The sequence below is a fragment of the Nerophis ophidion genome, linkage group LG07 (assembly GCF_033978795.1).
Source record: "Nerophis ophidion isolate RoL-2023_Sa linkage group LG07, RoL_Noph_v1.0, whole genome shotgun sequence".
Classification (NCBI taxonomy): domain Eukaryota; kingdom Metazoa; phylum Chordata; class Actinopteri; order Syngnathiformes; family Syngnathidae; genus Nerophis; species Nerophis ophidion.
Window position 1 is genome coordinate 19,781,959 of NC_084617.1, and position 14,943 is coordinate 19,796,901.

A 14,943-nucleotide genomic window follows, 5' to 3' on the forward strand; every position below is an offset into this window, starting at 1 on the left:
GTGGCACTGGGAGCAGGTGGGTAAAGCATCTTGCCCAAGGACACAACGGCAGTGACTAGGATGGCGGAAGCGGGAATCGAACCTGCAACCCTCAAGTTGCTGACACGGCCGCTCTACCAACCGAGCTATACCGCCCCTGATTTGCCCTGAAACTGGATTGAAAGGTTTCACATAGATTGTTAGACGCTAAGTGTTCATTTAGCTGCTCTGCAACAATTTTTTCGAGAATTTTCGAAATAAAGGGAAGGTGAGACACCGGTCGGTAGTTTACCATGAGGTCAGGATCTAAGTTAGGTCTTTTAAGGAGAGGATGAATAACCGCTTTTTTGAATGGTAGGGGAACAGTGCCCGAGGAAAGTGATAAGTTTATAATATTTAGCACTGATGGACCTAATAATACAAAGAGCTCCTTCATAAGTTTCCCAGGAAGTGGGTCAAAGAAACATGTTGTTTGTTTTATTCCATTTACACGTTGTAACAATTCTTCTAATGTTATTTCATCAAAACGAGAGAAACTATTTTAGATATTTGCAGTATCCGCCCTTTATACAGTCGTATCTGTGTTAATATAACCCAGTTGTAGCTGGGACGCATTGTCTTTAACCTCCTTTATTACTGCATATATATATATATATATATATATATATATATCTGCAATGAGGTGGCGACTTGTCCAGGGTGTACCCTGCCTTATGCCCGATTGTAGCTGAGATAGGCACCAGCGCCCCCCGCGACCCCAAAGGGAATAAGCGGTAAAAAATGGATGGATGGATATACATATAGATTTTTTTATTTTTTTTATTTCTGTGTACATCTTTGAATTGTACTGCTACAATATGCTGGATTTTTCATTATCTTTTAATTACCATGAATTGATTAACGTGGACGCCGACTTAAACAAGTTGAAAAACTTTTCCTGGTGTTACCATTTAGTGGTCGATTGTACGGAATATGTACTGTACTGTGCAATCTACTAATAAAGGTTTCAATCAATCAATCAATCAAAACATGAAGAAATTACTGTTTGTGATAACTTTCAAATATTTATTTTGCACATGAAGTTTATATGCTCAGTTTAGGTATGCGGTGCATGTTGGCGTGCCCATAAACACACCCATACCAAAAGTATAGTCTCCATACATGAGTTCTATATTTAACCAGCACATGTGAGTCTATAAACGCAAGGGCATCTATTTATTACAAGTATGACGTCATCCCCAAACTGGAGTGAGTTTTAGAAAGACGCAAATAAAGCGTGACGTCACCAAACGTCTTTTTTTTTTGCATTAAAACGGTGAAAAAATATATTTGTGTGTTTGTGTGTGCAGGCCGGTTTCTGCTGCGGAGTCACCAGCGTTCAAAAAAATAGAAGGTTTAAAAAAAAAAAAAAAAATGAAGTACTGGTTTGGCCTGAGGTCTTTAAACGCAGCAGCACTCAGCAGCGCTGCGCAGTGTCTGCAAACGGAGTCGTCACGTAAAGCCGCCATGAGCCGAGCCAAGCCCACACTCGTCTACCTGGTCACCGGGGGCTGCGGCTTCCTGGGCCGACACCTTCTCAGGCTGCTGCTGGAGAAGGAGGACCGGCTGGTCGAGGTTCGAGTGTTCGACAAACACACGGACGACAGCCTCAAGGGACTCGGAACAGGTGAGGAAGGCGCGGACTTTGAGCCGACATATTCTCTGCTTTACTGTCTCCGTCTTTTATTGTTAGTCTCTTCAAATATTTCACTTTTGACATTTTCTCGTCTTTTCTTTTTACCGTCAGACACAAGCACGAGTACACGTGCTCGGGACCGTCTCCAAAGTCCAACACGCAAAATAACGTACTTTTCATACTTTTAAAATTAAATAATTATATTTCGTCTTCATACTAACTTTTAGTGCGGTTTGCTTGCTCATCACATACTTTAAAATGAAAAAATTACATATCGGAAATATTTATTCTACACAGACCACACCTGTTTGTCCATCCATCCATCCATCCATTTCCTACCACTTATTCCCTTTTGAGGTCGCGGGGGGCGCTGGCGCCTATCAGCTACAATTGGGCGGAAGGCGGTGTACACCCTGGACAAGTCGCCACCTCATCGCAGGGTTAACACAGACAACATTCACACTCACATTCACACACTATAGGGCCAATTTAGTGTTGCCAATCAACCTATCCACAGGTGGTTGCACGGTGGGAAAGGGGTTAGTGCGTCTGCCTCACAATACGAAGGTCCTGCAGTCCTGGGTTCAATCCCAGGCTCGGGATCTTTCTGTGTGGAGTTTGCATGTTCTCCCCCGTGAATGCGTGGGTTCCCTCCTGGTACTCCGGCTTCCTCCCACTTCCAAAGACATGCACCTGTTTGTAAACAAGTTAAAAACTTTAATCAATCAATCAATGTTTATTCATATAGCCCCAAATCACAAATGTCTCAAAGGACTGCACAAACGACTACGACATCCTCGGAAGAACCCACATAAGGGCAAGGAAAACTCACACCCAGTGGGACGCCAGTGGCAATGATGACCATCAGAACCTTGGAGAGGACCTCATATGTGGGCAACTCCCCCCTTCCAGGGGACCGAAAGCAATGGATGTCGAGCGGGTTTAACATGATACTGTGAAAGTTCAATCCATAGTGGCTCCAACACAGCCGCGAGAGTTCAGTTCAAAGCGGATCCAAGACAGCAGCGAGAGTCCCGTCCACAGGAAACCATCCCAAGCGGAGTCGGATCAGCATCGTAGCGATGTCCCCAACAGATACACAGGCAAGCGGTCCATCCTGGGTCCTGACTCTGAACAGCCAGTATACTTCATCCATGGCCATCGGACCGGACCCCCTCCACAAGGGAAGGGGGGACAGAGGAGAAAAAGAAAAGAAGCAGCAGATCAACTGGTCTAAAAAGGAGGTCTATTTAAAGGCTAGAGTATACAAACGAGTTTTAAGGTGAGACTTAAATGCTTCTAATGAGGTAGCATCTCGAACTGGAAATGGAATTTAACTAAAAATACTTTTTTTCATAAATATTTCTTGAGAATACTTTTTACTGATTGTTTTTAAAGGCCTACAGAAATGATAATTTCTTATATAAACGGGAATAGCAGGTCCATTCTATGTGTCATACTTGATCATTTCGCGATATTGCCATATTTTTTTCGAGAGGATTTAGTAGACAGCATCGACGATAAAGTTCGCAACTTTTGGTCGCTAATAGAAAAGCCCTGCCTGTACCGGAAGTAGCAGACGATGTGTGTGTGACGTCACTGGTTGCATGGCTCCACACATATTCCAATTATTGTTAATGGGAGCCTCCAACAAAAAGAGCTATTCGGACTGAGAAAACGACAATTTCCCCATTAATTTGAGCGAGGATGAAAGATTCGTGAATTAGGATATTGATAGTGAAGGAATACAAAAAAAAAAAAAACGACAGCTCCGGGCGACGGCAGTGTGAGCGTTTCAGATGTAATTAGACACATTTACTGGGATAATTCTGGAAGATCCATTATCTGCTTATTGTTTTAATAGTGTTTTAGTGAGATTTTAAAGATTGTAAAAGATTGTAAAGACATACCTCGAGGTCGGATGGCTGCAGTGAACACCAAGTGTCTCAGAGAGAAGCCGAGGAGCCAAGCTCACAGCTGCCGCTGCTGCAGGACGACGAATAATCAAATGATTTTTCCGGTAAGATATATATATATCACATTTTCCCCATCCAAAAACATGCTGGTTGACGTAGAGAAAACATGTTCCCTTGACTGCTCCGCTTCACAACAAACAAAGAAACACCGGCTGTGTCTCGGTGCTAAAGACAGCTGCAATCCACCGCTTTCCACCAACAGCATTGTTTTTTATAGTCTCCATTATTAAATGAACAAATTGCAAAAGATTCAGCAACACAGATGTCCAAAATACTGTGTAATTATGTGGTTAAAGCAGACAACTTTTAGCCGCGAGTGGTGCAGCTGCTAATATTTCCTGTCAGTCGGTGACATCACGCGTACGCGTCATCATTCTTGGAATAACCTACAATCGAATATTCAACTCCAAACCCTTTCTACATTAAATTAGTTTAAAGCTTCTGTGAAAGGATTGCAGTCTATCTTGTCTCTATGCACATGTGTCATATGAGCACGTTTTAATGTTGTAAATGTGATGTTTTATGTGTTGTTTACTGTTTTTAATGTAACCTTGCTACTGCCCTCTTGGCCAGGTCTCCCTTGGAGAAGAGATCTTTGATCTCAATGGGATTTTACCTGGTTAAATAAAGGCTAAATAAATAAATACAAAAGTAGGAACCATGCAGTTGTACAGGGGGGGTCACACTCATGATACTGTTACACAATTAAGTGTTCAATTATCATAATTGTTTTTTACGTATGCTGTAAAAAACAAGCTTTTGCGATTAAAAAAACAAACCGGCAGCTCAGTCTCCTGAATTTTCCTGTAAAATTTACAGTTTTTTACATATCACTGCAAATGGAAAAAGTGACAAGTACGATAAAATTCTGGCGACTTAGCAGGCACTTGTTTTTTTACTGCAAAATCTACAGTTGTTTTTACAGTGTATTACTTTAAACATAAAAATCACAGGTTTTTTTTCAGTAAGTACAGTTTTTCCTCACTTTTTTTAATCCCAAATTTTATTGTCATTTTTACAGTATACAGTTTGATGGATAACTCGCTTTTAAATCCTATGTCAAGCAGATATTTAGGTATTTCTTTTTATTTTAACCAAAATATGGTGGCGACTTCTCCAGGGTGTACTCGAGCCTTGCTGAGATAGGCTCCAGCACCAACCCCGCGACCCCAAAAGGGACAACCGGTAGAAAATATATGGATGTATGTTCATATTAATCTGTTGCATTATTTGATCATAATGAAGTTTAAAAGATGCACGTGGTTCATACATACATAGTACTTTCTTTTTCGGTCAAAATCGAGGGACTAAAAAAAACAAGTACCTATAATATACAGTACAGGCCAAAAGTTTGGACACACCTCATTCAATGCATTTTCTTTATTTTCATGACTACTCACATTGCAGATTGTCACTGAAGGCATCAACACTATGAATGAACATGTGGAGTTATGTACGTAGCAAAAAAAGATGAAATAACTGAAAACATGTTTATATTCTAGTTTCTTCAAAATAGCCACCCTTTGCTCTGATTACTTTTTCGCTCACTCTTGGCATTCTTTGGATGAGCTTGAAGAGGTAGTCACCTGAAATGGTTTTCCCTTCACAGGTGTGCTTGAAGCTCATCGAGAGAATGCCATGAGTATGCAGAGAAATAATCTGAGCAAATGGTGGCTATTTTGAAGTAACTGGAATATAAAACGTGTTTTTCAGTTATTTCACCTTTTTTTGCTACGTACATAACTCCACATGTTTATTCATAGTTTTGATGACATTAGTGACAATCTACAATGTAAATAGTCATGAAAATAAAGAAAACGCATTGAATGAGGAGAAGGTGTGTCCAAACTTTTGGTCTTTACTGTATTTGTATTATTTCCAGGCATTCGCAGGCCATTTAATATGCTGTGGCATTCCGAATCTGGCCCTTGGACTTTGAGTTTGACACCTGTGCAATAGTCAAATGCACTTTTAGGTGGAAAAAAAGACACAAATACAAATGTATGACCGATATTTGTGTATCAGCCGCATCTACCTATAACAGTCATTTGAATTATGTAATTTTTTTACTGTACTGAATCTGATCATAACCACAAACTCACTTACATTGACTTAAACGTTAAACTAAAATCACTTAAATGAATTTGCTCCGCAAATAAAATAGTTTGCGACATGAATTTAATGTTGCACTTTGCAGACGCTCCCTTAGAGCTTTTTTTTTTTTTTTATAAATCAGTGACCTTTTACCCTTTTGACAAGCAACCTGAAGATAGTTGGATGACATGCATTCTTCTTGGCACCTCCTGTCAAAGAGATAATAAGATGATAACACCGTTCAACAATAAATGCTAATTATTGTTTCTAATATTTTAACCCACTTGTCCAGCTGTGTAAGCAAGAATGAACTGTAAAAAAAAACAAAAAACAAAAAAAAAACGGTCATATTCCATGTGGAGTGGTGACTTTGCGCAGATCCTCTCCAGGATGTCCCACTCCCATGCATTTCCTTTTCCCGGTGCGAACGACGTGGAATTGTGGCCTGTCACCCCCTGCCACCTGTGTCAACGTCATGTTTTGTTGCCCGGCAACGGGGGCCGACCTTAGTCCATTAAGCCAGCTGCATGAGTGAACAAGATGTTTTCATTCCGCTTTGTTTAGCCATCATTGTGCGTTGCCAAACACGTCGTACGGCCCGGCCCCTCAGGCGCCGTGGGCACCTCGATGAGGCACAGGACAGGCGTGGCCCTGGACTGACTGTGACTGAAAGACAAAATTTGACACTCAAGTGGCTACAGGAGCAAATTCCACAGATAGACAATGGAGTACTATGAGACCATAGCCAATAATAGCAACCTCCAAAGACTGAATTGCTGCTATTACGCCCCTTAGTGGCTGTGAGCAGCTTCAGGAAATACTATCGTCTTACTGATTCTCACGTTTCACATACTTATGGAAAACAATGCAATATTTACATCCCTAAAAATGTTCTGTGGGGAAAAAAAGCACAATCTTAGAGTAAACACGTAATGGTGAAACTTAATAACGCCTAACAATACACTAAAAACACTCTAACGTGCTAACACAATAAAACGTAATGATAGAGCTTGATAGCTTAGCAAACATGATAACACGTACAGTAATAAGCATACATTAACAAATAATAACTCATAATAGAACACAACTTGGCCAACGTGATAACGCCTAACAAACTAAAATATGTAATGAATACATAATAAAAACCTACAACACTTAATAACAGAATGTAAACAAAATCTAAAATGGTATAACACGTATCCTAATAAAAACAAGTAATAAACATGTAATACGTAATAAAACATATTACCCTATCTAGCGGAGAAAATCACTTAAACACATAATAACAAAATAACACATTACAATATAATGTACGAAGTCATTAAACATAACCCCTAACAATCGAACAAAGTAATAAACCTGTAACAACTTATCAAATTCAATGATAACATCAGACAATAAACCATAAACCTGTAATAACGCACTAACATGGAACTATAGAAAATAATAACTTATCAAAGTAACACCTCACAACAAAACAAAAATGTGCAATAAACAGGTAATAATAAAACCAAATAACATGTAGTAATTGAACATAACTTATCAAACATAACAGCTAGCAATGAAACAAAACCACATAACACGTAATCACGTATCAAACCTTTAAAAACAACACAAAATAGTGACGTGATAATATAACATAATAGCCTATGAAACGTAAAAAGACCTAACATAACAAAAGTACTTAATAATACCACAATAACATATGAATATAACATAATGACTCATCAAACGTAAAAGTAATAGCTAACGATGAGACAAAAATACATAAACATAATTTATCAAACGTAATAATAACCCCAACAACACACAAAAACACGTAATAATAAAACACAATAACACATAACTTATCAAACGTGATAACCCCCAACAACGTAGTGATAAAACACGATAAAAAATAACACAACTTATCAAACATAATAAACCCAAATAACACACCAAAACACGTAATAATAAAACACAATATCACACATTAATGTAATTTATCAAACGTAATAACCCCCAACAACATACCAAATCACATAGTGATAAAACACGATAACAAATAACACAACTTATCAAACATAATAAACCCTAATAACCCACCAAAACACGTAATAATAAAACACAATAACACACATTAATGTAACTTATCAAACGTAATAACCCCTAACAATAAACACAAAAACGTAATAAAGCATGTTTGCAAAAAATACCACATCTTCCGAGCAACAAACAAAAAGGCATAATTGAACATGTAATAATTAACAAAACAGTTAATCACAGAACATAACTTATCAAACATAACTCCAAAATAAAACAAAAACACATAAGTAAAATAGAACATAACTTCTCAAACACAATAACACCTAAAACAAAACTAAAATGATGTAATAATAAACACATATTAGTAACACATAATAATATAACTTTATAACTTATCAAATGTAATAACACCTAACACAAATATGAAAAAATAATAAAACAATATCTCATATTGACATAATACCAAACGTATTAACAACAGATTACCATAAAACCAAAAACACAAACGACAATATTGTGTAAAACCTGATCAAATGTAACAACTAACAATAAAGTCAAAACAGGTACTAACAGTCATAAATCCTAAAGATGTGCTGTGGTTATCTTTGGGGAAAGTTCAAGGACCCGTTTGCGATAAAACTGCTTTTAGTGTTCAAGCTGGCGTTGGGGGACGACACTGCTGAGGGGCGGAGCCTCACCACAGTACCCACATGAAAGGAAGTGATGTTTCTGTCGCATCAATCATCACCGCTCGACTTTTTGCCGCTTCCTCCCCGCAGATCGCACCAAGGTGACAGTCATCCAGGGCGACATCACCGACTACCAAAGCGTGCTGGCGGCCAGCTGCGGCGCCGACGTCGTCATCCACACCGCCGGCCTGGTGGACGTCTGGCACAAAGTCCCCGAGAACCTCATCTATGCCGTCAACGTGAAAGGTGAGGTGCCGAGGTCCTGTTGCAGGAAAAAAAGATGCTTCGCTACACGTCTTTAAACAAGATTTAAAACTAACTGTATGAAGCTAGGCCATTTGTATTTTTTTTTTTACATGTTTTTCAAAATCATCACTTCTCTTAACTGCAACTTGTACAAAAATGTTTACTTTTGTGTGAAAATGCCATCTAGTGGAAGAACACTGAATTGTTCCGCATACTGTAGAAATATGAGCAAAGATCATAAATATTTCAAAGCTTTAGTCATCGGAAGTTCAGTGGCGCATATTGATCTCATACGGCGTACTAAAATGTTGCGGCACACTGGTTGGGAATCAGTGTTATACTGTAAATCTTTAATCAAAATAATTATTTTAATGCCGGTCGTTAATAGAACAACAACAAAAGAGAGCAGGCTTCCCTACACATTTTAAAACACAGTTGGCACATTGCCAGCTATGCGGTATTCAGCGACAGGCAAGGGAGTTGGAAGTTTGATTGTTTTGGTTTTTTTTTTTGTGATTAAGCTGACCTAGCATGATGTTAAATGTAATGTTAGCATGTAGCATCAGACAGCTAATTTTTGTGTACTTCATTACACACACTGTGTCGCGTGTAAGTACTCTGTGATTGTGCGCTGCCGAACATGCTCCCCTGCTAATAAAACCTGCAATGTCATGACTTGACGACGCGCCGTCATGCCCGTTAAAAAAAGGGGGCAGGGACTGGTACTTTTTAGAGTATGATTCATTAGTATCGTGCTACTATACTCGTACCGGTATACCGTACAACCCTAGTGGCTACTGGTCCCACGTTTCGTAAAAAAAAATGTTCAAAAACTGCTTAAATCCTTGTCCAGCTGTTTACTGACATTTACTATTCAGGTTTAGATAACTTTTACTGCAAATGAATATCGGCTCAAAATATTGGTTATCAGCCTCCTTGACTACTAATAATTAGAGATGTCAGATAATATCGGCAGTCCGATATTATCGGATGATAAATGCTTTAAAATGTAATATCGGAAATTATCGGTATCGGTTTCAAAAAGTAAAATGTATGACTTTTTAAAACGCCGCTGTATGAAGTGGTACACGGACATAGGGAGAAGTACAAAGTTGCGTCTCCCAGTCATACATACCAACCCCCCGATTTTCCCTGAGAGACTCCCGAATTTCAGTGCCCCTCCCAAAAATCTCATGGGGCAACCATTCTCCCGAATTTCTCCCGATTTCCACCCGGACAACAATATTGGGGGTGTCCCTTGAAGGCACTGCAATTGCCTGCCAGTCCAATCACATAATACCTGAGGCTTTTCACACACGCAAGTGAATGCAATGCATACTTGGTCAACAGCCATACAACTTTAACACTGTTACAAATATGCGCCACACTGTGAACTGTTAGATATTGCAATATCTGACGTAGTTGGAATTATCATGACTGCCACCGCCTGCCAGACAAAACTCCTACCTGCCCTGTCTGATGATGAAATCAGAAAACATCAGGAGCAGGCTTTACCACAAGAGAAAACCTTGTGGCTGAGACGGGATACTAGACAAGACCCGACAGGTCTTTGGCAAGGGCCCAATGGTCACCTAGCCTGGCCACCAGGACTTAGACAGAAAATGCTCCGATGGGCCCACGGTCCCGGACATGTGGGGACAAAACAAACAAAAGCGAACTCGTCACTATGGTGGCAGAACCACCAAACAAGAATAACAAACACATTTTGGGAGAACATCAGCACCGTAACACAGCATAAACACAACAGAGCAAATACCCCGTAACCCTTGCAGCACTAACTCTTCTGGGACGCTACGATATACAACCCCCGCTACCACTCCAACCCCGCCCAACTCAACCTCCACATGCTCTCTCAGGGAGAGCATTACCAAATTCCAAGCTGCTGTTTTGAGCCATGTTGAAAAAAAAAATAATGCACTTTGTGACTTCAATAATAAATATGGCAGTGCCATGTTGGCATTTTTTTCCATAACTTGATTTAATTTATTTTGGAAAACCTTGTTACTTTGTTCAATTTATAGAACGGGACATTACAACAAAAGTAGGCATAATAATGTAGTGTTAATTCCACGACTGTATATATCGGTATCGGTTGATATTGGAATCGGTAATTAAGAGTTGGACAATATCGGATATCGGCAAAAAGGCCATTATCGGACATTGTTACTAATAATCAGTACAGCCCTGAAAAGAATCATATGGTCTAACTCTAATTTTAATGCAAAAGCAGTGATGACATAATATGCATGAACATTAAAGTGTACACAATACATGTTCTCATAGGGACGCTAAAAGAGATAAAAAAGACAAATTTAAGACGTCATTCATCACACATTTGTTCACTGGGGTCATCGCTTTTTCGCGCTTGCTCGTCACTGCCCCCTCAGGCTGCAGTGTGCACGTAAAAAGAGGAAAAAGACTCCAGAAAGATCCAACAAGATCAGAGGTGTCCAACTCAAGGCCCGAGGGCCAGATCTGGCCCGCCACTTCATTTTAAATGGCCTGTGAAAGCCTGGAAATAATATGCATCAGTAATGTAGTTTATCTTTCTTTCTTTTTTTTTATTTTGACAGTGTAAAAAAGACATGTAATGCATGCAATTATATATCTTTTAAACGTTATCTTTCTAATAATGCAACAGACATTATATTATTAAACATTCAATACATTTTTGAGGTAAAAAACATACGTAAATATATACTTAGCCTTATGGTTTCAAAGCAAGTTATCCATCAAATTGTACACTGTTAACATCACAATATATTTTTTTTAAAACAGCTCAGTCCTCAGAATACTACCATAAGAATAAAACTGTATTAGCATTTTGACATTTACAGTAATACGCTGTGAAAACGGCAACCATATTTGTTATGCAAAAATAAAACCTAACAAAAAACTGTCAGCTCAATGACCAGAATTTTACAGTAAAATAGAGTGTGACCATTTTACTGTATATTTATGGTAAAATTCTGCTATTTTTTTGGCCGAAAAATCCACAATTTATTTTTCTTTCAGTGTAGGTAAAATATACATTTACTAATCAAATGCATAAGTAATCGTGTGACACTATCATGTGGCTAATCCTTATACATGTATGTTTATTTTACTAAAGTTGCAAGGGGAGCCAAACTGCAACATGGCCCTCAATGAAGACAAGTTTGACACCTTTTATAACATCAACAATATCATTGCCGCCTTAGCAATGATGTCATTCTTGGCATGAGGAATGGTCTGTCAGCTTTTTTACATAATTTCTTTGGAACATTTGTTCCTAAACTATTATTCACACCTGGTGACCGTTTCCAGTGTAAGCACAATTCGACTGTTTTCCGGCAAAGAGGCACCTAAAGGCAGCAGATATCTCTCCAGGCTGCAGGAATGTTTGTGAACCTGGTGAACAAACCAAATCATGTAACGTCTGGCACTCCAGGACGTAGCCCGATCCCACTGCAACGTCGCAATCCCTTTCTGTCAAAGACACGTCTCCATGGTGAATGTTTGCCGTTTGCCAGGTGAAAGCGTGGTTTATGTGGATGACGCGGAAGTCCAGTTTTGTTTGCGTGGTCGGAATATTTGCACTTGGGTGTCAGCCACTCATTAAAGTATGTCGAAGAACGTTCCAGCATGTTCCTCTGCAGCCTCCAGCCTTATTGAGCTATTGCACATGTTCCACTTGGTGTAAGGTAATTCAATTCAATTCTGCCCTCCAGTGGAAGAGTATTTGTCTTTTGCCCCGTCATTCATTAGATATGGATTACATAATAATAATGAGATAGGATAGGCTCCAGCCACCCCCTCGACCTACTAGAGCAGTGGTCCCCAATCACCGGGCTCGATTGGTACCGGGCCGCAGAATATTTTTTTATTATTATTTTTTTTTCTTTTTTAATTATTATTATTTTTATTAAATCAACATAAAAAACACAAAATACATTTAAAATTAGTGCACCACCCCAACAAAAACTCCCTTTTTAATGACAAGAAAAAAAAAAAATTCAAATTATCAGCAGCTACAAAAAGGTTGGGGAGCACTGCCCTAGAGGGACACGCCTGGATGGAAATAAGGATTTTAGTAAATAAGTCGAATTGGAAAACTTCCACCTGTATTTGATGTGTCGCGACACAGTGGCTGGGAATTATTGCTTTATATCACATCTGTAAATCTGCTGTCAATTCTCTGGGCTTTTTGCACTCTATGAAATGTTGTATTAAAAAGAGATTGCTGAGTAAAAAATGTATTTTGGGGTGGTTAAATCAATATAATAGATTCATGATTCTTATTATTTTTAATTTTTAAAAAATTATAAATAAATTCATTAGTAATTTCTTTTTTTTCATAGGAATCAATTTATATAAAGACATTTTTAGGCCATATCCATGGAAGCATAAGGAGCTGTTCTAACCTGTTTTTACAAGTTTTTTATTATAATTATTAGACTGAATAATAAATTGAAAGAATTGGTTTCAATCCAGGCTTCACGGTGGCAGAGGGGTTAGTGCGTCTGCCTCACAATACGAAGTTCCTGCAGTCCTGGGTTCAAATCCAGGCTCGGGATCTTCCTGTGTGGAGTTTGCATGTTCTCCCCGTGAATGCGTGGGTTCCCTCCGGGTACTCCGGCTTCCTCCCACTTCCAAAGACATGCACCTGGGGATAGGTTGATTGGCAACACTAAATTGGCCCTAGTGTGTGAATGTGAGTGTGAATGTTGTCTGTCTATCTGTGTTGGCCCTGCGATGAGGTGGCGACTTGTCCAGGGTGTACCCCGCCTTCCGCCCGATTGTAGCTGAGATAGGCGCCAGCGCCCCCCGCGACCCCAAAAGGGAATAAGCGGTAGAAAATGGATGGATGGATGGGTTTCAATCCAGATTTGTGTTAAATTGACAATTTATTTTGAATTGAATCTTTATCCCAGGAATTTGAATCGAATCGAATCGTTAGGTGCACAAAGATTCACACCCTTATTATGCATGTAGATTTGTGAAAATAAATTATTGCTGGAAAGAAAAATAATGAATTAGTATAGATACTAGCAAATGATTATAAAAAAAATGTTTGTATTTATTCATAGTTATCGGTAAATTGAATTTGAATATTCATTTAAAATTTACACATGACAATGTAAATATTCTAACACATAATACATGTGAAATGAATAAATATTGAAACATATGGTTGTAAATAATAACATACTAATGTAAGTATTTATTGATGATTTAATGTCTGCCCTGATGGAACAATTGCTGCGGGGTACGTGAGAGACTCCAGGGAGAAATGGAGAATCATGTACCTCTCAGTGCTTTCCGTCAAGGACGTGGACGACATCTACCTATTTGGAACCGTGATCACGGGGCATCTGCTGATTGGGCTGTTAAGGACAATGGAAGGCATGAGTCGAGCTGTGGAATCACAGACTATAGATAGATCGATAGTACTTTATTGATTCCTTCAGGAGAGTTCCTTCAGGAAAATTAAAATTCCAGCAGCAGTGTACAGAGTTGAGATCAATTTAAAGAAAAAAGTAAAAAGTAAATAATGGGGGTTTAAAAGGAAACAAAATAGAGAAATATTACAAAAAGAATAAAAACAATGGGAATAACAATATAACAGTAAAATAAGAATATAACAAGACAAAGTAGGCAGTAGTGACCATGTTATGAAAACGTATTGCACTGTTAATGTTTTGCATCCCCTGTCATCCTAATACCCCCCGCCCCCCGTCCCAGAGAGGAGTTGTACAGTCTAATGGCGTGTGGGACAAAGGAGTTTTTGAGTCTATTAGTCCTGCACTTGGGATGAAGCAGTCTAGCACTGAATAGTCTCCTCTGGCTACTAATAACGCTATGCAGAGGGTGACTGGCATCATCCAGGATGCTCACTAGTTTGTCCACAGTCCTCTTCTCTGCCACCATCACCAGTGAGTCCAGTTTCATTCCGATTGTAGAACCGGCCCGCCTGATCAGTTTCTCCAGTCTGGAGCTGTCCTTCTTAGATATACTGCCCCCCCAGCACACTACCATGTAGAACAGAACACTGGCAACCACAGACTGGTAGTACATCCACAGGAGTTTTTTACAAATGTTGAAGGAGTGCAGTCTCCTGAGGAAGTACAGCCTGCTCTGTCCTTTCTTGTACTGGTGGTCCGTGTTAACAGTCCAGTCCAGCTTATTGTCCACCCAAACCCCGAGGTACTTGAATGAGTCCACGGTCTGTACCTCAACTCCCTCGATCACAATAGGT

General features: G+C 39.2%; 1 protein-coding gene and 1 long non-coding RNA gene across 2 annotated transcripts in view; one reads left to right on the forward strand and one right to left on the reverse strand.

Moving 5' to 3' along the window:
* Positions 1-1,361: 1,361 nt before the first annotated feature.
* hsd3b7 (hydroxy-delta-5-steroid dehydrogenase, 3 beta- and steroid delta-isomerase) overlaps positions 1,362-14,943 on the forward strand; it is a 34,873-nt gene continuing 21,291 nt past the window's right edge. The window contains exons 1-2 of the mRNA XM_061905542.1: positions 1,362-1,645; positions 8,529-8,684. Of these exons, the coding sequence (XP_061761526.1) occupies positions 1,393-1,645; positions 8,529-8,684 (409 nt within the window). The 5' untranslated portion in view covers positions 1,362-1,392. The remainder of the gene's footprint in view (positions 1,646-8,528; positions 8,685-14,943) is intronic.
* LOC133555995 (uncharacterized) lies at positions 5,791-9,109 on the reverse strand. Its single transcript, XR_009807432.1, has 3 exons — positions 8,460-9,109; positions 6,009-6,390; positions 5,791-5,933 (listed from the first exon to the last, which is right to left on the reverse strand). It is a non-coding gene; the product is annotated as an uncharacterized LOC133555995 (long non-coding RNA).